General features: G+C 37.5%; 1 protein-coding gene across 1 annotated transcript in view; it reads right to left on the bottom strand.

The window, feature by feature from the left end:
* The window catches only part of dnah7 (dynein, axonemal, heavy chain 7), a 109,427-nt gene that overhangs the window by 52,667 nt on the left and 34,066 nt on the right, over window positions 1–22,694 (bottom strand). Inside the window, exons 29-36 of the mRNA XM_685051.8 lie at window positions 22,467–22,679; window positions 16,141–16,239; window positions 15,804–16,052; window positions 15,146–15,295; window positions 13,087–13,269; window positions 6,542–6,718; window positions 4,044–4,175; window positions 1,175–1,396 (exon numbers count right to left, since the gene is read on the bottom strand). Of these exons, the coding sequence (XP_690143.4) occupies window positions 1,175–1,396; window positions 4,044–4,175; window positions 6,542–6,718; window positions 13,087–13,269; window positions 15,146–15,295; window positions 15,804–16,052; window positions 16,141–16,239; window positions 22,467–22,679 (1,425 nt within the window). The remainder of the gene's footprint in view (window positions 1–1,174; window positions 1,397–4,043; window positions 4,176–6,541; window positions 6,719–13,086; window positions 13,270–15,145; window positions 15,296–15,803; window positions 16,053–16,140; window positions 16,240–22,466; window positions 22,680–22,694) is intronic.

Consider the following 22,694-nt stretch of genomic DNA (forward strand, 5'->3'; position numbering starts at 1 on the left):
CATAGTAAGCACACACGGTAGAGAAGAGTCTTATTAACATTTTTTTTTTCAACCCAGGCTCATTCTGAAAACATACCTCTATATACAATTTCGGAGATTAAATACGTCCCAGGAGGTACGCTTTTTTGCTGTTTTTGTTTTCGCGAATGCACGAAAGGTCGCTGTGTACGCTTTTTGAGATCTCAAATCTCTCTCTGCAGTGCCATTTGAGCCTGCTGTTCTCTCATAAATCCACCAGAGGCTGCAGTCGACAGACTGTTTGACTGACTGACCAATTGACTGACCCCCCTCCCTTCCCTAAACCCAACCAATAGTATTTTAAAAAGCACAGACTGACCCGCCCACCCCCTTCCCTAAACCCAACCGACATATTTAAAAAGCAATTCAGAAAAAGAAAAGCCCTTGTCTGGTTTTTACCACGTTTTACCACATTCTCACCCTGTTATTTACTTGTTCATTTTATTTTTTGGCTTCTGTTTTTGTCTTTACTTTATCTTCATAGGACTTGAACCCCTTTGTCATGGTCAATATCTTTGCCATACAAAGATAAGCGGTCAGCTGGCAAGCGCGAAAAGAAACAGCGTCATACCACCCGGTAGCATTCATTTTAAAAATTAAATGCAGCCATCCATACTTCTGTCATCTATTTCTAGAAATGTATATAGGGCTACATTTTCAGAATGAGCCTATGTTGTTTTTTTCCAGTTTTTCATATGATTACACTTGAACCAAGTGATATGGAATATTTTGATAATGTTCTAGGTTCTCTTTTAAGATGATTAACATCTTCAAGCCGCGGCTGTCTATAAAGGAGCAACGGGATTATATCTAAAATTTGTGTTTTGAAGATGAACAAAAGTGTCAGGGGATTGGAACGACATGAGAATGAGTAATTAATGACATAATTTTATCATGTTTAACATTTTTAAATAATTTAAAAACAAAAAAAATATTGAAATATGCAAAAATTTGCCATTAAGTGAGGGGTTAATAAAACTTTGTTATTTGCTGTTTGCTATTACAAGCTGACAAGACATTAATCAAAAATTAATTCATGTCAACTATCTAATTATCTCCTAAACAGTATGACAAGGAAAAAACTTCCTAAAACAGCCTCATCTGTTTTTTTCAACATTTCAGTATTCTGCTTTAGTGCTTTAAAAGTCTTCCTGACCTCTTTGAGGAAGCGGTATTCATAGAGCGTTCCCTCTGTGGGTAAAGGCACAGTCAGCTGCTTGGCAGGAGGCTCTACATGCTCCAGGATTCCATGGCGTGTGCGAGTCTCTTCACTGAGGCCACCCACCAACATCTCCCTCACCAAACCATCAAACTTCACCCGTCCTTCCTCAGTGCAGCTGGCCCCGACTGACCACAAGAGGCAAAATACAAAGATGCCCTATTCAGTAAGAGAGAGAGAGAGAGAAAAAAAACATGTTTTTATGGAACAGGGGAGTTCAAAGCCAGTGGCAGCTTTTTGACAAGCAAACAGCTCAGTAACATCTTACTGTTGACCTCTGAGTGATCATATATTGAGTTTTCATAAATTACCTAAATCATTCTTTCCTGCATAGCTGTGTTTAATCACTACGGCCCACCGCTGACCTTTCCACGACTGCTAATTCAATCAATTATTCATAAATATTCTTTTGCAAATTCAATTGCACTTTTAGATCAATCTGCTGCAGCAATGACAATCAATACAAACACTGCCGCCATTGATTTGGGACAAAATGCTTTGTGCTCTTTAGGCGTAAAAAAAGAAAAGGAAAGTTTGTGCAATACTCTGATGACCAGCTGAAAGAAAGCAAATAAAGTCTTTCCTATATGGGAGGAGGGAGGAGATTTTCTAAGAATTGATCCTGTACCAGCTAATCAATGAGACTCGCCGTCTAGGTTGGCAGTTTTTGATCCACTGATATGATCTCCGTCTCAGAGGAGCAGGTGAAAAGATTATTAACTCTAGAGGAGAAATGCAGACATCATTGAAAGACTTCAGACAGCACAAAAAAAAAAAAATGGCAAAAACTGCCTTCGGCTAAAGAGATGACCTTTCAGGGTAGTAAAGCTAAGATATTTGTAAGAAGCAGTTATTATGACAAATTTTTAGTGGAGCACAGTAACTAAAGATAACTTCACATAGTAAAGTCTGTGAGTGTGTCCACACTTGACAAGTTTGTTTCGATTAAAATGAACAACGTTTGCTATGGTAGTGGTTCATGTGAATAAGCAATACTGCTGCCATCTGCACTTTGATGCATATGATACATTAATTCGTTCAGTCATTTTTCATCGCCGTAGTCTTTATTTCAGAGGTAGCACAATGGAATGTACCTCCAACTATTTCGCCATACATTTTACGCAGTGGATGCCCTTCCAGCCACAACCTAGTACTGGGAAACACCCATAAACATTCACACACACACCCTCATACACTACGGCCAATTTATTCATTCATTCATTTTCTTTATTAATAAGTGGTCGTCACATCAGAATGAACGGCCAACTTATCCAGCATATGCTTTACGCAGTGGATGCCGTTTCAGTTGTAACCCATCACTAAGAAACAAGCAAACTCCACACATAAATGCCAACTCACCCAGCCTGGACTTAAACAAGTGACCTTCTTTCAGTGATGTGAAAGTCCTAACCACTGAGCCACCCCGCATATGATACAAGTGCACAAAAAAAAAATTTAATTAGGTGAGATGTTTTGCACACCATTTTTTAAACACATTTCATGTATGCACTTAAGTCTGATTTTTTTAACTAAGCTATGTAAAAGTAACATCATTGTTTTTTATTTTTATTTACTTTTTTAATTTGCTTTGTAATGCATTGCTTCAATGACTTTCCCTCTTTATTTGTAAGTTTTATGCAAATTATTTAGCAAAAAATTAAGCTTTTTGAGCTTAATTATGAATGAAAAACAAAAAACTCAAGTGATAGGAATAGCAGAATCAGAAAGTAAGATAGATTTCCTCTAGGACTCATTGTAAACTAACAAGCAAATTCACAGTAAAATATACTGTACCTTAGTTTAAAGTTCAATTTCTACCAGCTTGGACAGAGCACTAACATGCAGCACTGTTTTAGATAATTATTAAGTTTTGTTGGGGAAACAATTACACACACACACACATATATATATATATAACATTATTTTCCAAGAAAACTTAACGAATATCCAAAACAGTATTGTAATGTTAGTACTCATTATATTATATGCTGATAGAAATCACCCACAGAGTTGTTAAGGTCAAAATTATTAGCTATTTTAAGCTATATATTTATTTTAAGATGAGTTGCCATTATGTGAACTCATTACTGTTTAATGAGTTATTAAAACTTATATGTTTAGAAATGTGTTGAAAAAAAATCTTCTCCCTATTAAACAGAAATTGGGGACAAAATTTAGGGGGGCTAATATTTCTGACTTTAACTGTATGTCACGTCATTGATGTGAAATATATGTTATAAAAGCTGTTTGAATGTTTGGTAAAACAGTTTCAAAAGTATAAGTGTATTTTTGTGGGCAGATGAAAATAATCAAGACAACTGAACACAACCTTAGTTAGAACTTAATTTAGCTAAACTTTAAATTTATTATCCGTGACAGTCAATAAATCAACTAAATGAAAAAAGGTAATGTGAGATACATTATATCCCGTATATGACATCTCTAATTTGTATTTATAACCTTCTACACCCTCTCTATGGGTCAGATATATTGAATCAATTAATACATGTTGAAACTCTGGCATATAGAGATTAATCATAATTAGATCAAGCAGATTTTTACATTTTTGCAGTTAAAAATGCGAGTAGTGCCTATGCAAAATGAGGCTGATTTGCTGTGGATGATTGCTAGGAGAGTTAAACGTGGTTGCTTGGATGTTTTGTTTGGTCTAGCGAGCAGCTTGAGTGCAGACTCAGCAGAAATGCGGATCAATCTGAGCTACATAAAGAAAACTGCAAGCGTTGAGTGCATGAAGTGTCCAACATTTTACACTTTATCTCCTTCATATTTCCTTTCATCGCCTAACCTCAAGCCAGGAGCAGACATCTCTCTGGTCCATCCTCTTCATCTGGCTCTCATCTCCGAACTCATCCATCATGCAGTCCATCAGATTCATCAGAGATTTCACCAGGCTCGTGTTGGATGTGGGTGATAATTCCTGAATGCCCACACAAAAAACACTACATTAGTTTGGACTGCAAACCTGTGGCTAGATGAGTGGTGGTGTGCCATCATACTGGGCAAAACTATCTTAAAGGCACACAAGACATGCTGTGATGCGAGGTAATTACATAAAAACTTGATAATTGATATACAAAAAAATTAATGTTTCAAAAAGACAAACAAGGCAACAAAGAAACGTAGCAGCTAAATGATTGTCAAGAAAGAACTACTCTGTCTGACAAAAACTGTATTAACCAAAGTGCACTGTAAGCACTAAGAGACAAAAGGGGACTGTCAAGAGAAGTGGTATTTAAAAAAAGAAAGCACATAATTAGTGCGTTATCCCATTCTGTGCACAATGCATGCGTGCAAGCATAAAAGAAGCCTTAATTGCAGAAGCCTGTAATTATTGAAAAAGGAAATTCGGTATGTAATGTCTACATAATTGAGACCAGGCAACAATTTCTTCTTCCTTCCAGGCTCCAAAAGTAATAATAATATTGCACACAAAAATGAATGGCTGTCTTTTCTGTAGTATCTGTGCATTTTTAATAACAAAAGGAAATCTCAAGTTTTTATAACTCTTCCAGTTTCACCAGCATTTCAATAACACTGTGAGAGAAAAGCAAGGAAAGAAATGAAAAGTCTCAGGTAGTTTGAGTTTTAGGGTATAACAGATCTTTAATGTGTCACTTATCATAATAAACCTCAAGTATAAAAAGGTCAACAGGACCTGACATGCAATTAAAAAGTCTTCGGTAATCCCGAAGGGGTTTATATAAGGGATAATTTATGACACTGCAAGATAAACTCTGACATCTGGATCAAGATAATGGATCAAGTTTTCTACCTCCACACAGATGCGGTAACAACTAGCTGGATTTGTATTATCCCAGTAAATGCCCAGCTAATTTACTCTAAAGTAATTAATTGCAGATTTTTTGACAAATAAAGGTGAAATATTTCATTAGCCTAATAAAAGCTATCATGGTGAAAACAGAGACATTGATTTGAGATTCAACTTACAATCTTACCTGAATATTATTGTATAATAACAATGCGTTGACAATTATTAACTATCAATACTGAAGCCCTCTGACATCATAATCAGTAAAATCGATAACTATTACAGGCATCAGTTGGATGCAGGGACTAAAAAGTCAGAATATCAAAAACTCAAATGTAACTCAGATTTGAAAAGTATGTTTTATGTAGTATGAATAAATTTCAGACATTGGGCTCTATTTTAAGTCTAACGTGCATGGCACAAAAGCATTAAGGGCGTGTCCAAATTCACTTTTGCTATTTAAAGGATGGAAAAACACACTCTGCACCCTGGCTCATGGTCTAACAGGGTTGTGTTTATTCTCTTAATGAGTTATGGGTGTGTTTTGAGCATAACGTGCATTCACCGATCAGAGTCTCATCTCTCATTCCTTTTTAGAGTCAGTTGCGTCGCCCCATGAGCCATTTGCTGTTTACATGGCGGACTTTGTAAGAAGAAAAACTGAACGCTTCAATAGCGAGAAAACAGTTAAACAAACCATCTGTAGCGTGAAGACAAAGAATGAGCCTCCTCCATTCACCCTCTTCACTTGTACTTTACTTTTACTCTTTACTTTACTTCTTTACTTTTTATAGATAAGTAAATGGTATTGTATGCACTCCACTAAAGATATCTCTTAGCCTGCATATTTAATTTTGCTTGTTAAGCACAAAGATTCGTTTCAAAACTATTTTTTAAATTCAGTTTTAATTTCCAGCAAACGAGTAAATGAAAAATAATAATGAAATGTGAACAAAAAACAAAATATCCAAACACACGTCTTATTCTTATGCCCCATATGATCCAAAACCCAAAAGTTGGACAAATTTAAATTAGTTTTTTTTTAAACAAATATTAATATGCATATAATAAATAATACACTTAGGACAGCTTTTAGTTGGTCAATGGCATGGTCTTTTTCAGTTTCTCAAAATAGCAATGCACCAACAATGTGCCTAACACATCTTTTTAAATCGGAACACCCATTTGCTATTTAAAGAACGTGGCGTAAACGTGAAAATTAGGGTTTTGCTTGTCTGAAAATAGCAAAAAATGCATGTCTTATTAGCCAGGTGTATGATAGGGCCCGATGTCTCATTGCCATTAAAAAATTCTCTCCCAACGCCTCAACAATTAGTTCATCCATGTAAAAAAAAACATCTGGCTTAGCTTGAGAGATCGGGGGACTAAAATAATTTGCCAAGGTTTTACAAAAGGCACCTAATAATTCAGTGTGTGCAGTTGTTGCTTTTGATATTAAAGATGCCTTTTAATTTAGTGGGAAAGGCCAAACTCATTGTCTGCAGCACAGTTACCTTAGTGCCTTTGCGGATGAGCTGAAGACAAGCAGGCAGCATGCGGTCGAAGAGGCCAGTAATGAGGTCTTTGTGCATGGAGCTCAAAGTGGACGGCACGGTGTTGAGCCAGGACAACATCACAGGACGCCATCCCAACATGTGAGGCTCCATGTAGATCATACCACACCGAGACACCTGCACAAAAATCAGCAAAAATCCCAGCTTGATCAAGAATATTTTTACTGATTTATTTTTTAGATTCTCACCAATGGTGCATTCGTTTTTTAACAACACAACAGCAATATTCATTCATTCAACCAAGTAATAAAAGGTGTAAGTTTGATTAATGATTATTATTCTTTCCAATTACTTTTGGACCCTTAACAAGTGGGAGGCACATTTGCAAACTGTTGTAATTCCTACAGCGTTCACTTGTTTTGGATGTAAATACCCTCAAATTAAAGCTGACAGTCTGCTGCTAAACCACATCTTGCTCGTTTCATGTCGAATCCACTGTCTTTGTGTATAGAGCCAAAACAGTTAGAATTGTGTCAACGTCCAAATATGTATGGACCTAACTGTATTTCTAGATATTGAATATAAGTTAAAATACAGATGGATGTATATAGATGTAATGACTAAAATGTCTCTAGAAAGTAGGTAGCTATATACATTTGTACAGCTTAAACATTCATTCATTCATTTTCTTTTCGCCTTACTCCCTTTATAAATCAGGGGTCGCCACAGTGGAATGAACTGCCAAATTATTTAGCATATGTTTTACACAGCGAATGACCTTCCAGCCGCAACCCATCACTAGAAAACACCCACACACTCACACACCACAGCCAATTTAGCTTATTCAATTCACCTGTACTAAATGTCTTTGAACTGTAAGGCAAACAGAGCACCCGGAGGAAACCCACAGGAACAAGGGGAGAACATGCAAACTCCACACAGAAATGCCAACTGACCCAGCTGGGGCTCGAACCAGCAACCTTCTTGCTGTGAGCCGATCATGCTACGCCACAGTGATGCCAAAAACAACAATATTGTGAAATATATGCTGATTTGACGCTTAAGAAATATGTTATTACTTTACTTCCATACTTTATATTTACATACATATTCTTGTCAAAATCACCAGCGATCCAGACTTGTAGATTGCTGGGAATTATTTACTTCCACTTAGGACTCCAAATCTGTCAACATATGGACTACAAATCCCCTCATGCACCACACACTCACACCTGTTCTTGTTTTCCGCTGATTGCTAACACACTGAGCTAAAGCTGTTCAGAACTGATTACATGGACTTTAAAAGCAGCAGACACACACACACACACACACACACACACACACACACACACACACACACACCAGTTGCTAAGTCTCGTTTATCTGTTTTTTTTTTGTTTTTTTGTTTTTTACGACGCATTTCCCTTCCCTTTCCTTTCCTTGCCGTGTGTGACCCTTGCTTTGTTTTGGTTATGTTGTTAGCCATCCAGAACAACCACTGCCTGCTTAATGATCAATCTTCTGGATTTGCCTGCATGTTACCGTTTGCTCCTGATTGTGATCATTGCCTGCCTGACCATTCTCTTGCAACAAAAACTGCATTTGAATCCGCATCTCTAGTGAAAGCGTCCCTTCACATTACAATTATACTGTTTAGAGCTTTTATCGTGGAAGCCTTGGAATATTTATAAAGGTTTTTTTTGATAAATAGAAAGTTCAGCCTTTCTTTAAAATATAATTCTTGATGTAAAATTAATGTTATGCCTTATTGCTAAATAAAAGATTTAATTTATTTAAAAATACAATTCATACTCCTTTCCCAGAGATGGTTTGCGGCTGGAAGGGCATCCGCTGCGTAAAAACTTGCTGGATAAGTTGGCGGTTCATTCCGCTGTGGCGACCCCGGATTAATAAAGAGACTAAGCCGACAAGAAAATGAATGAATGAATGAATTCATACTCACTCCAACTTTTTAAACACAGTCGGAAATTTGACTCAGTAGCGATACTGGCATGACTTCTTTTGCGAATATCAAAAAGTTTCACACAAGCAGCACTTATGACCACAGTAGCACTCCAAAGGGTACGAAGTCTATATATTACTCAACCATCTGGAAAGGAGCAATAGTTCAAACAAACTCCATTTTATTCATCTGCGAGGCAGCTGTACTGGGTTACTCATAAAGATAAAGGTCTTCTGTGCTTAATAGTTTGATGAATAGTACCTCATCAAGGTTACGTGATGGAAACAGCTGTCGGATACCGGCTCCCACGAAAGGCCCATGTGAATGGGAGAGGTGTAAGTGAATTGCAAACTAGGCATTTATGCGCAGGTGTAACATCTGGGCCAAGCACGACCTCAAGAACATGTAAGCGTGTTCAAATGAATTCTAATTGAACTTTGGTCTAGTTTGCAGTAGGACATATGAGTCAAGCATTAATACATAAAAAGAAGAAGAGCACGAGAGAAATTGCTAGAGACAGATTTGAGCCAAAGGGAGATGGTTTGTGCTTGTGCTATAGCCAGATCTCTTTCTGCTTCCGTCAAAACAAGACAAGATATTCACACGGATTTGATCTCTGTCTCACTCTTTCCCTCTGGCTCTATCTCCAGCGTCTACTTTGATCTGATCTGGTGGCCGTCACACACAACACAATCACACACACATACACACACACTTTGATAGTCTCATATGCTTTCCTTATCCATAACACGCTCGTTTAATCTCTGTCATCATCAGCCATTCTTTTGAATCAGAGTCTTCTGCCCACACTGGGCCTGCAAAAGCCGGCATCCACAATCATAAGAGCCTTTCCTTGGGCTGAGATGTGTGAGGCAGAAGCTCTGTCGGGTACAAAGCCATCTTAGGAGAAGACGCTGAGATAAATAGAGGGAGGAAATTGCGTCGGTGTTTCTGAAAGAAAGAAATTCAGTAGCAACATGCCATTATTCCATTCTTGAGTGGGATGGAAAGGAGGGAGGGGGGATAATGTGGGTGTATTATTGTGGCACTGCAAGTCAATTGGCAAGTCCTCATTTGACAGGTTTGCCGAATTACAACGACAATCCCATTTGATGGTCTACTTTTTTCCCCCCAACGCAAAACATCAAAGGCAGTCTGAGAGATGTCTCCGCTGATAAAGATATAACAAAACGCTTTGGGAAATGTGAGGATATATTTTCATCAGATTTCATCATATTTTTAGACTGTACTGTATTTAAAGAAGATAAATACTGTATGTGCAATGTAGGTTTGCCTTTGTAGGTGGGGTGTATTACAGGAATATTAGTGCAATATTAGTGCAATAGTACAAAAAAGGATTTCGAAATAAGAAAAGGCACTTAAAAGGCACTGTGATCAATGCTGAGAGCAATAACATGATAATTCACAAGTTTCAGTTTCAGTAGTTTGTCAGATGTAGAAAATGGGAATCACTAGGTGCGTCCCAAATCGCATACTTATGCACTTTTCTACGCCATTTCTTTGCCAAGAATAAATGCACTTTTTAATACCCGGATGGTGCACTTATTGAACCATTAAAAAGAAGTGTGCAATGTTGGACACTTCAATCTCTCAACGGTCGCATGTTTGCTCACGTAGAGGAAGGGGTGGAACTTTCACTCACTGATGTTGGATTACTTCATTTATTTTAAATTCATTCATTTTTTTGGCTTATACACTTTATTAATCTGGGGTCACCACAGCGGAATGAACCACCAACTTATCCAGCACTTGCTTTACACAGCGAATGCCCTTCTAGCCACAACCCATCTCATGGGTAGCCTAAATTGTCTGTAGTGTATTAGTGTGTACGGACAATTTAATGTGCCCAATTTACCTGTACTGGAGGTCTTTGGACTGTGGGGGAAACCAGAGCACCCGGAGGAAATCCACGCAAACGCAGAGAGAACATGCAAACTCCACACAGAAACGCCAACTGACCCAGATGAGGCTCGATCCAGCGACCTTCTTGCTGTGAGGCAACAGCACTACCTACTGCGCCACTGCGTTGCCTTATTTTGAATTGTGTATTGTGTATTTTTGAATTGTTAGTTTTCTGGAGAGGTGAACCGCTCTGTAACAAAACTTTTTAAGTTGTTTCAACTGAACATTTTTTGTTGAGTGAAGTTGAGTGAACAAAAAAAAGCATAATCTTATTTTCTTTCTTCTCATGTACTCAACATTTGTTTTTTTCACAATTAACTGATAGGACAGTAGAGAGTATAGTATGAGGAGAGGAGAGAGGGGAAGTATCAGCATAGGACCTCCAGGTGGGAATTGAACTCGGGTCATCGTGAACACCATAGTGCCATGTGGACTGAAAAACTTGACTGGACTAAAAAACTTTTTTTTGGAAATTGATACTACGAAATAATACAATATCAGAACAAACAAATATAGTTCAGTTGAAAAAACATGAAGGCATGTTTCACATGTGAAGCATTACAAAGCATTTTCCTTGTTTGTCCTGCCATGTTTTGATCCCTGTCTTGTTTACCATTATTGTTGTTTTGCCTCCTGTCCTGTTTCTAATTCGGTGTCTAATAAATGTTTTGTTAACATTTGTCTCTGTTTTAGTTTTTTTTTTTCAATTGAACTATGTTTGTTCTGATAATTTATTATTTCTCAATACCAATTTCCAAAAGAGTTTTTTTTTTGTTTACTCAACTTTAAGATAATCTAAGTCAGTGCAACTGATGTTTTCAAAAGTTCAGTACACTTTGGCGACAATGGTGTAGTGGTTAGTGCGTTGACATATGGCACTCTGGTGTTCACAGCGACCTGAGTTTGATCCCTGCCTCCAGGTCCTATGCCAATCCTTCCCCTATACTCTCTACTGTCCTATCATTTAAAGGAAAAAAAAATATGAATAATAATAAAAAATGTTGAGTAGTCGGCGCAATAGCCTAGTGGTTAGCGTGTCGACATATGGTGCAATAGCACATCAGGGCGTTGCGAGTTCGAATCCCGGCTTGATAACATTTCCCTACCCCCTCTCTCTCTCCCACTTTGCTTCCTGTCTCAATACTGTCCTATCTAAAAAAGGCCAAAAATAAATCTTTAAAAAAAAATAAATAAAAAATGTTGAGTACACAAGAAAAAACGAAAGGAAATAAAGATTCTTTTTTGTTTGTTCACTCAACAAACAATGTTCAGTTTGCACAACTTAAAAAGTTTTGTTACAGAGTAGTTCACCTCTCCGGAAAACTAATCAATAATCTTATGTAACCCAACAAAATGTTTTTTGTATTACTGACAAGTAGTTGTAGGTCAGTGCAGCTGATGTTTTCAAAAGTTGAGTCAACAAGAAAAAACTAAAGGAAATAAGGATTGTGTTTTTTTTTTTTTTGTACTGACTTAAACATTTTTACACTGTGCGCTTACAGTTTATTGCAAATCAGTCAATATGTGATTCAATAAACCTATAGATATCAATAGGATTTAAGTTCCGATGTCTCAAATTCCCAAAATGCATAACTAGTAACTAGCATTCCCCCTAGCATTCTACTCACATAATTCAGACACAGAGAAAAAGGTGTATGAGATAAAGGTACAATTATTTTACATCAACTAATCATTTAAATGAATTGGAGAGAGGGAGAGAAATTGTGTGTTTGTGGATTACTTGTGTTCGCACAGTAGTGTTTCTTTAATAACAGCCTACTGATGCTGAAAATTTAATTACTTCAAAAAGCAATGTTTCCTCTTTGTTGATGAGAAAATATAATATAGAGATTCAGAAGTGAAGCTCTTGTGTTAATAAAATTCACAAGGCAATTGTCTGCGCTGTTGAATATTTCTGTTTGTGCACAGTTCTGTCTGTGTACTGTGTGCTTCAGTGAAGACGCAATAATTCTCAATACTAATTAATAACATTATTACTGCTTAAACAGTCATTAAACTGATGGAACTACCCCGTCCAAATCTGTGCATCCACTATTTAAATACACACAGTTACCCAGTTAATGACAGATTATTTAAAAACAAATATAGTGGAAGAAAAAACTAGATCAGACGTTTAACTGGCTTCATTTATGCACTGCCTAGGGGACATTTTATCAAAGAGGCTTTGGAACTAAATTTGACACAACATTACAAATTACCCCTTTTAGAGATTTTCCAAATTACCTCTTTAAAATGTCACTATAATCATAAGGTTTCCTGAATAACAAAATAATTGATCTAAATGGGTGGTCACACTGCACTTTCCATCCCATTGACATTTGACATTCCATTAACAGGCATGCAAATGCAGGACATCAGAAACGCAAGCTCAAGTGAACTTTGCTGTGAAAGATCAAGTTGTGTAAACTCTGACCTGTGAATTTGTACATACTTTTTTCTCACTTAAAGAATAAATAATATTTAGGATGTGCAATACCCTCCCTTCATTCTTTAGTCCCATTGCAAAGTGTTTCTGCATAAATCTATTATACACTTTTAAAATTAGTTTGTAAGAGATTTTTCTACTCACAATAACTACCAAAATGTTTTGAATTGAAGCACTCTGCATTATTTGTAAGTTTAACATCTGCCATCTTACCGTGGCTGGCGAAGCCACCTCCAGGTCCATGGGCTCAAAGATAAGGCTCATCTGCGGGGACATTTGGATGATCTCTCCACTCATGAGACAAAGCTTCTTGTTGTCATCCAGCACTGTGTTCATGTTCTCAATCCACACTGCATCTACAGGCCCATCAAATATTAACCACTTTCTATCAGGACTCTGTTAGGGAGACAGCACACAGTTAATTTAAACATTGAACAATCTAACCTCAACTTTGAAGTGTGTTAAGTCTCAATAAAATGCAGAATATTGTATATACTATATTTCCTGCTGTAGGACACTGAAAGAATTACACATTTCAGTCTAATGATTTTCTTATGAAAGTTTTTTCAGTCAAAAAAATATTAATGCTAAAACTTAAACACTGTAAAATGAGTTTAACATATCACATGCATGAAATGCTTGCATTGTTTTGACATACTTTCCCCTAAAAAAAAAAAACAATTTCTTACTAAAATGGTCATGATTGTGAAAATCAAATACGAAAATGAGCTAGTGGCAAACATCTGGCAACTGCCTACTCTTATTTTGCTTTTTATTGCTAAATTACAGCTATAATTACAGCTATAAGAGCATCTAATTTTTTCACCACTTTCTTATTGTACAATAGATAATATTCTACTCTGTCTTATGACAACTGTTTAAATGCAAATATTTTAATTGTGAGCAAAAGAAACAAAGGTTTGAACTGTAATCTTTAGGAATGTGGCAATGACTGAACTCTGAACTATGATATTTAGGCTTAAGCAGGTCGCACACCAGAAGCGCCGCTCGGCGCCGCGACACGGCGCGTACATGACAGTTTAAGGTATCACACACCAGACGCGCACATTCGAATGATATTTAACATGAAAATAATCAGATGGCGCTCTGTGGCGCGGCTGAAAAATGAACTGCGTCCTGAGCCGTCGCCGGGCGCCGCCGACAGCCGCCGACTTGCGGCGCCGGTGTGTGTATCCTGATAGAAACCTATGATTAGAATTCTAAAATGCATGGTGCGGCGTGGCGCTGCGCGGCGCGCCGCCGAGCGGCGCTTCTGGTGTGCGACCTGCTTTAGTGTTATCATGGTGAAAACAAATAAAAGATGTGCATGTCAGACAGCAGTTTTTAAATTTAGCATTCATTGTTATATATGTTTCAATCCAAAACAAAAGATGGGCGAATGGATGGATGAACAAAAAAATGGATGACTGAAAAGAAGGATGAACAAAAGGACAGACGGATGGAGAAATGGATGGACAGAAGCAGATCTATGGATAAACTATAACAAATGGATGAATAAATGTAGGAATGAACAAACAGAAGAATAAATAATCTACATGGATGGATGTATGGATGGATGAAAGAAGAGAGATATAACCGGATAAACAGAGGGAATGAGGGCTAAATGGAGAGATGGATTGATGAATAAATGAAAGGAAAGAGGTCTAGTTCTATATGTAAACAAAAAATGGATGCATAAATGTTTGCATGTTTAAAGTAGATGGATAAATGAAAGGATGGCAGGGAAATATAATAAAGGGTGAAGTAAAACAGGGACAAAAACTCTATGGGGGATAAAAGGACATTGTGAATGTCTGAACGTAGTAAGGATGGTAGGGATGAGTGTATGTAAACAGATATATTTGGATAAAAAGGGGGAGGGCTAGATGGATATCTATATATTTGAATGAACAAATGTATGAATGGACAGCAGTGTAGACGGATAGGTTAATGAATAGAAAGAGGGTGAATGGATGCATAATAGTAGCTGAAGTAAACAGAAGAATGAATAGAAGGAGGGGGAATGGATTGATAAATGGATGCATAATAGGAAGAGGAAGAAAAAGTCTTGGAACTGTGATAAGAATGAATGAATGAATGAATGAATGAATGAATGAATGAATGAATGAATGAATGAATGAACGAACAAACGAACGAACGAACAAACAAACGAACGAACGAACGAACGAACGAACAAACGAACGAATGAACCTAAATGAATAATTAGAAGGAGAGAGTGACAGATGTGAAATATATGGAATAGTAACAGTACCTGGGAAATGGCGAATGCCCTATAGCTTACAGCCAAGATTCCATCTGACCACTCATGGGAGACGGGATCAAACTGGCCATATAGCTGGCCCATAGTGATAGACTTGGGGTTGATCACAGTGATTTGAACCCTGTTCTCCTCCATCAGATTCTGCAGTCAAAAAAGTTGAAAACAGTTGTATTTACTCTATAATACAATTACAAAACTTCCATAAAATGTAGCAGCAATGTTTTCAATTGTGCCCTATTAGCGATGTGTATGAATGTTCTTCAGTGCAGTGATTTATAGCAGCACCATCACTAACTGTGTTGCCTGTTCTCTAGAAACACAAGAAATCACATTTTCTTTCCACGAAAACATTTTGCAGCCTTTTTTAAGTGTTCTATTATGCAAAAAGAGCAGTTTGTATTGTGGTATTGTGATACAAATTCACATCCACTTGGAACTGCTTGAGTAATGTGGGAGTGTTAGATACTTTGGGAGTTCACATCCTCTGGGTACAAGAAAAAAAAGTGCTTTAAAAGAGTCAATAAGTAGGATAAAAGAACAAAAGTTTGAAAAAAATATCTTATGTAAGACGTACAATTTTGAATGCGAAAAATTCTACTCCCACTGTGACTATTTGTGCTGCAGTAGTTTCTGTGAACATTTACAGCACCTTCTCACAGATGTCATTCAGGGCTGCAGCGAGCACACGGTAAGCAGACGTCTTCCCACCGAAAGGCTCTCCCACCAGCATGAAGCCATGACGCACAATCATCATTTCATAGATCTGCAGGATCTTCTCAGCAAAGAAGTCAGTGACCTGCAGGTTCATCTTAGCGCTATTTTCCCTTATAGCCTCAAGCAGCACGCTGTAATCTGGTTTCGGAAGCTTGATTCCTGGGAACAGATCGGAAGTGATGCCCTGGACAGATTCACAGTGATGAATGTTAATTACACATTTTAATGAACACATTATTATTTGTGTTTTATGCAGAATACTGATGTTGTACCTCAAATAATGGAAGGTCATGAGCCAGAAATTTGGGAAGGTTGACATCAATAATAGATCTCAGCAACAGAACATCTTCATTCTCCTCTGGAAACTTGAGCTGTGACATGTTAAACACAGGGAGAGAAAGAGGTTTGACACTCAATAAAGGATTCGCTTGTGCCGTCACTTTTCCGGGGTCCCCAGGGGAAAGGCAGCATTCAGCCACATTGTCTTTGCTCATTCTTTACCATCACAGTCATTTGCAACTCAGACCTGAGGGGTTTAGAGCATGCCTTTGTCTCCAAAAGTAATTTCAAGATGGCAAAAGTGTGCAGTCTCGGGTGTGATGGTGCAAAGATTGCTGTGAAAATGACACAGGCGTATTCATTTCTGAGAACAGCAGAGATGACACAAGCAGACGCTATTCAAATTTGGCAAAATGAGGAAAGCGAGTGGGAGCTGTCAAGGTCAGGGTTCTCTTCTGCTTATTTCAGTTGTGTGATATTCTTTTTTTGTTGTTGTTGCTTTGATACTCCATGTTCCTCACTGTCACACGACAGACATATTAAGAAGAGTAATGATAGTGTACATATTGTTGAAAAATACAAGCTGTCACTCCATGAGTGAATGTCCTAATCTACAGGAAACATATTTGGTTATTTAGGACAGGGAATGCATTCTACAAACAAATTTAATTTCATGAGGACGACACAGTGGCTCAGTGGTTAGCCCGGGCACCTCACAGCAAGAAGGTCACTAGTTCAAGTCTCGGCTGGACCAGTATATAAACCCCCTCAGATTTCTTTGTGGAGTTTGCATGTTCACCCCATGTTTGCATGGGTTTCCTCCGGGTGCTCCGGTTTCCCCAACAGTCCAAAGACATGCAGTGTAGGTGAATTGAATAAACTAAATTGGCCGTAGTTTCTGCTGTGGCGACCCCTGATGAATAAAGGAAAAAATAAAGAAGCCAAAGGAAAATGAATAAAAAAAATGAATCTTTCGTGATATTATGAATGTTAAACAGTTAAATCAAAAGCACATTTCTTCCCAGTACAGACAGTATGTGCCATATAATTAAGACCAAAGTGCTAAAGAACTGGAGATATTAAGCTTACAAGTGGAAAAGCAAGGGAATAAAAAAGATATGGATTGCAACTATGATTACTATTAATGTGAAGCAGGAATGTCAAGTTAGACACTCAACACATACTTACAAAAAGATAGCCTGCTAATAAGATTTCATGGATTCTGTATTTTAATTATTTTTAATAAAATGCCAACAGTAAATTAATCCAGCCACAAACATAATGCAATGTAATTGCAGAGACTAAGCCAAAGGATAGTCAAAGGATAGTGAGTGAGCGAATTCTAATCTTCTGACAGTCTAAATCTCAACATCCCAGAGTGAATACAGAGGGTTCACCACAAGATGAAATCCATTGGTGAGCCTCAAAAAAAGGAAGGCCAGAATAGAGTTCTAAAAAAGCCTTCATAGTGCTGGAACAACATCCTATGTACAGATGAGATCAAGATTAACTTGTACCAGATGATGGGAAGAGTATGGAGAAGGAAAGGAACTGCTCATGATCCTAAGCAGTGAAGCATGGTGGTAGTAGTGACATGGCGTGGGCATGTATGGCTGTCAATAGAACTGGTTCTCTTGTATTTATTGATGATGTGACTGCTGACAAAAGCAGAATGATGAATTCTGAAGTGTTACAGGCATTGTTTTCTGCTCATATTAAGCCAAATACTTTAAAAGTCATTGGACGGCACTTCACAGTGCAGATGGAAAATGACCCAAAGCATACCCTCAAACGCAACTAAAATACTTTTTGAAGGGAAAGAAAGGGAATGTTATTTAATGGCAAGTTAATCACATGACCTGATTGAGCATGCATTTCACTTGCTGAAGAAAAAAGAAAATGCCCCAAGAACAAGCAGAAACTGAAGACAGTTGCTGTAGAGGCCTGGCAGAGCACCATCAGGAATGAAACCCAGTGTCTAGTGATGTCTATGCGTTCCAAACTTCAGGCAGGAATTAACTGCAAGGGATTTGCAACCAAGTAATAAAAGGTGTAAGTTTGATTAATGATCATTTTTCTTTCCAATTACTTTTGGACCCTTAACAAGTGGGAGGCACATTTGCAAACTGTTGTAATTCCTACAGCGTTCACTTGTTTTGGATGTAAATACCCTCGAATTAAAGCTGACAGTCTGCTGCTAAACCACATCTTGCTCGTTTCATGTCGAATCCACTGTCTTTGTGTATAGAGCCAAAACAGTAAGAATTGTGTCAACGTCCAAATATGTATGGACCTAACTGTATTTCTAGATATTGAATATAAGTTAAAATACAGATGGATGTATATAAATGTAATGACTAAAATGTCTTTAAAAAGTAGGTAGCTATATACATTTGTACAGCTTAAATATTCATTCATTCATTCATTCATTCATTCATTTTCTTGTGGCTTAGTCCCTTTATTAATCCGGGGTCGCCACAGCGGAATGAACTGCCAACCTATCCAGCTGTGTTTTTACACAGCGGATGCCCTTCCAGCCGCAACCCATCTCTGGGAAAACAGCTTAAATATTTATATATAAATCAATATTGTTTTTTATTATTATTAAGTAAAAATTTACTCATGCATAATTATTTTAAAGAGAGCAACAGAAGCACAAAAGATGCAGTGATATACTTGAATTCAGTAACAATTGCTGGACATGAATTTGGTCAATAGCTGTTGGCATCACTCTTGTTTGTAGATGCCAAAATGCCTCTATGGTTACCATGTCAACCATTGTTCAGATAGTAGGAGTGACTTCTTTATTCTGCACAGACACAGAACAAGATTCACTCCTTCAAATAAATGCTGCTGCCACTCTTAAAACTTTGCAGGGAGTAAGCCAGCTGTGTGGATCTGACAGAGGAGATGGCTTTTATTCAGGTATCAGAGTACAGGGAAAGACAGTATTCATCTTGCTCCAGGCACATTATGTAAGCGCTGCAGTTGTTCTTTTTGACCTGTCTTCTCTGATGGCCTATGGCTGCACCACAATTCTCATTGTCTGACTTGTCAGTAGAGCTGTGTGAGGATATTCCCTTGTGGATACTAAATGCGAACCTAGGGGAAATGAATGCAACAGTAATAACTCAAAGATCAAGGAATAAGCTCAGGTAGGGCGTATGAACATCAAAGTCACCGTGTTCTGGCCTTGCTTCAGTAGATCTGCTCATGTAGAAATGGTACTCTGCCTCGACTGCCTGTCTAGCAATCAAATGAAATAATAGTATAACATGTCAACTGCAGTTTTTATTGACATTTTAATCTGAAATGTGCAGCGTTTAAAAGAGTACTTTCTTGCATTCACTCCTTTACACCTCAGAGATAACGAGATATAGAAAGCGAGAGAGAATTGCACTGACTGGAGTCCAGAATTCTTTAGGGTCACGCAGGTTTTTTAACGAAGTTCTCAGTTTCAATAGTTTGTGTTTTTCACAGATCTGCGATTCTCCGAGCTGCTGAATTGAGTGTGAACACTATTTATATTCTATGTCAGATTCATTTGGCTTTGATCCACGGGCGAAAAGTGGCGAGAGGGAGAGAGAGGAGAAGGAGCGTGCAATGGGAATTGAGATGAAGTGGAAATGTTTCACTCCTCTGACCCTCGGTAACTCCGTGCTGATAACAGTGGCAGGAGAGGAGGAACTGAGCCAACTGCGGTTGGGAGTCATTCAGAATTGCTTTAACAAGTTTATGAAGCGCTCAGAAACGGTGGCTCAGCGGAAGCCAGAAAAGTCTAAACATATAGCTGCTCCATGAAATGAGATGTTAAATCAAAACAACAAAGGCCTTCACATTCAAAGACAGAATTCTATCTGATTCTTCAAGTTGCCTCATTATGGATTTAGCCAATAGATGTTGCATATAAAAGGCCCTGATCTGAAATGCAATGGTAAACACTGCAGAAGGACTTTTCACATTTGATCTAGTTAACCCAGGATCATTCTAAACCCACGGGTAAACAGAATTCTTTCTTATCTTAATTCACGCTTTACAAAGCTCCTTTATGCAGGTTTAACAATTAATCCTTGGTATTCATATACTGACATTCTAAAGCCTGGGTTAACATTCTTATTTGCATATTATTGGTGTCAAGGTCATTGACTGAATGGCTACTCTGTGCAATGTCTTTGACATTTTTATACATTGCAGAATTTACTGAAACTGTTATAAAACTGTAAGACAATAGAATGGCTGTGCTCACTCCATTTCAGGTGTATTCCATCACCATTTTTTCATTTGACCTTTTTCCAATTGATTGCTTTAATGGCTGAGTACACAATGTGCTGTGTTTCGGAAACTGTGTAAAGCACATGTGTTATACAATTAGCTTTTGGTTGCTAAGCATCTAGCCATAACTTTATAACACTGGATCGTTTCAAGTTGCACATGACTGGCCTCTTGTATTACTCAAGGCTTCACTTGTTCCAAGCTTTGACTTTATTTCTTTGGTAACACTTTATTTTGATGGTCCATTTGAGTCTAAGTAGACTGTCGGCTTAATGTTGATAGTGCTCATTCAACAGACATTTAACCGACTATAAGAAACTTTGTAAGTACATGTCAACTTACACTAACCCTAACCATATAATCCGCAACCTAACAGCTTACTTATAATCTAATGAGAATTAGTTGGCATGTATATGCATTGTACCTTAAATTCAACAAATGGACCATCAAAATAAAGTGTGACCATGTCTTCTATTAAACTTAAAAGAAAATATGTTTCTAGAAAGAAATTGGAAGCCATTGACTTCTATCACATTTTTCCCTATTATGGGAGTCAATGGCTATCAGTTACTGACATACAGTTGAAGTCAGAATTATTAGTCCACCTGTTTATTTTTTCCCCAATTTCTGTTTAATGGAGAGAAGATTTTTTCAACACATTTCTAAACATAATAGTTTTAATAACTCATCTCCAATAACTGATTTATTTTATCTTTGCCATGATGACAGTAAATAATATTATACTAGATATTTTTCAAGACACTTCTATACAGCTTAAAGTGACATTTAAAGGCTTAACTAGGTTAAGTAGGTTAACTAGGTAGGTAAGGGGATTAGGCAAGTCATTGTATAATGATTTTTTGTTTTGTATACTAACGAAACAAAATATAGATTTAAGGGGTTAGTAATTTTGACCTTAAAATGGTTTTTAAAAAATTTAAAAACTGCTTTAATTCTAGCCAAAAAACATCAAATAAAACTTTCTCCAGAAGAAAAAAATATTATCAGACATACTGTGAAAATTTCCTTGCTCTCTTAAACATTAAAAAAATCAAAGGGAGGCTAATAATTCTGACTTCAACTGTACTTCAAAAAATCTTTTTTTACATTGTTTCTCAACTGATGGGTCACAACCCAAATGTGGATCACAGAACGGTTTTGAGTGGGTCGTGAAGTGGATTGAAAGACAAAAATGTGAAAGCTTCTTGTCAGATGCAATTCATGTGAATGAGAAAAACACATTGCTCAAAGGGTAGTTTCAGACAGGACGATATGTTGGCCAGGGTCTGGTTTATTTCCAGTGGGAGAGATTTGGAAAGCAGCAAAACAAAAAATGAGTGGTTTCACCTGTGACAAGGTGCATAATAGCTACACAAGCCATGTTAGTGTGTGTGTGTGTGTGTGTGTGTGTGTGTGTGTGTGTGTGTGTGTGCGTGTGTGTGTGTGTGTGTGTGTGTGTGAATGAGTATACAGTATATGAATGTTTTACAGTACTAGGTTGTGGCTGTGTAAAACATATTCTGCATAAGTTGGTAATTCATTTCGCTGTGGTGACCCCTGATCAAGAAACAGGAACTAACCGAAGAAAAATTAATGAATAAATAAATCATGGCAAGGGTACAATAAATCAGCATTTAAAAATTAGTTATTAAAATTTTTTGTTTAGAAACGTGTAGAAAAAATGTTTTTTTTTTTTTTATTAAACAGAAATTGAGGGAAAAAATAGTTTAGAATGGCTAATAATTCTGACTTCAACTGTATATTGGTCGCCATGGGAAAATGTGGGTCCCATGGCCGAACCAGTTGACAACCACTGTTTTAATGTGTCTCAAGATTTGGAACCAATTTAGTTAAGTAAATGACATGTATGTTTTTATTTTTGGTGCAAAAATGATGCTAACCCTGTTCTGAAGCATGATAACATAACCCTGTGTAAAAATGCAGAGAATATAAACAAATTTCAATACAGCATATTATTTTAATATAAAACAATCATATTATGACAAAAAAATGAACATTCGGAGCTTCAGACGGATACTGATCCTACCTTCAGGTTCCCTGCTGCAGTCAGAACTGATTTGACAGCCCTCATGCCGTAATCATAGTGGTGCTGGGAAGAGAGCTGCTCAGAGCACAGTCTATACGTAGCCACAATCTTCACTGAGAGCGGCCGTGCTCTGACAAATCCACAGGAGTAAAGCACAATCTCAGCTATCAGAGCATAGTCTGGCACCATCATAGCTACTGTCCGGAAAAGAGCCTGCAGCAGACAATT

This window comes from Danio rerio, chromosome 9, assembly GCF_049306965.1.
Source record: "Danio rerio strain Tuebingen ecotype United States chromosome 9, GRCz12tu, whole genome shotgun sequence".
In the NCBI taxonomy this organism is placed as follows: Eukaryota; Metazoa; Chordata; class Actinopteri; order Cypriniformes; family Danionidae; genus Danio; species Danio rerio.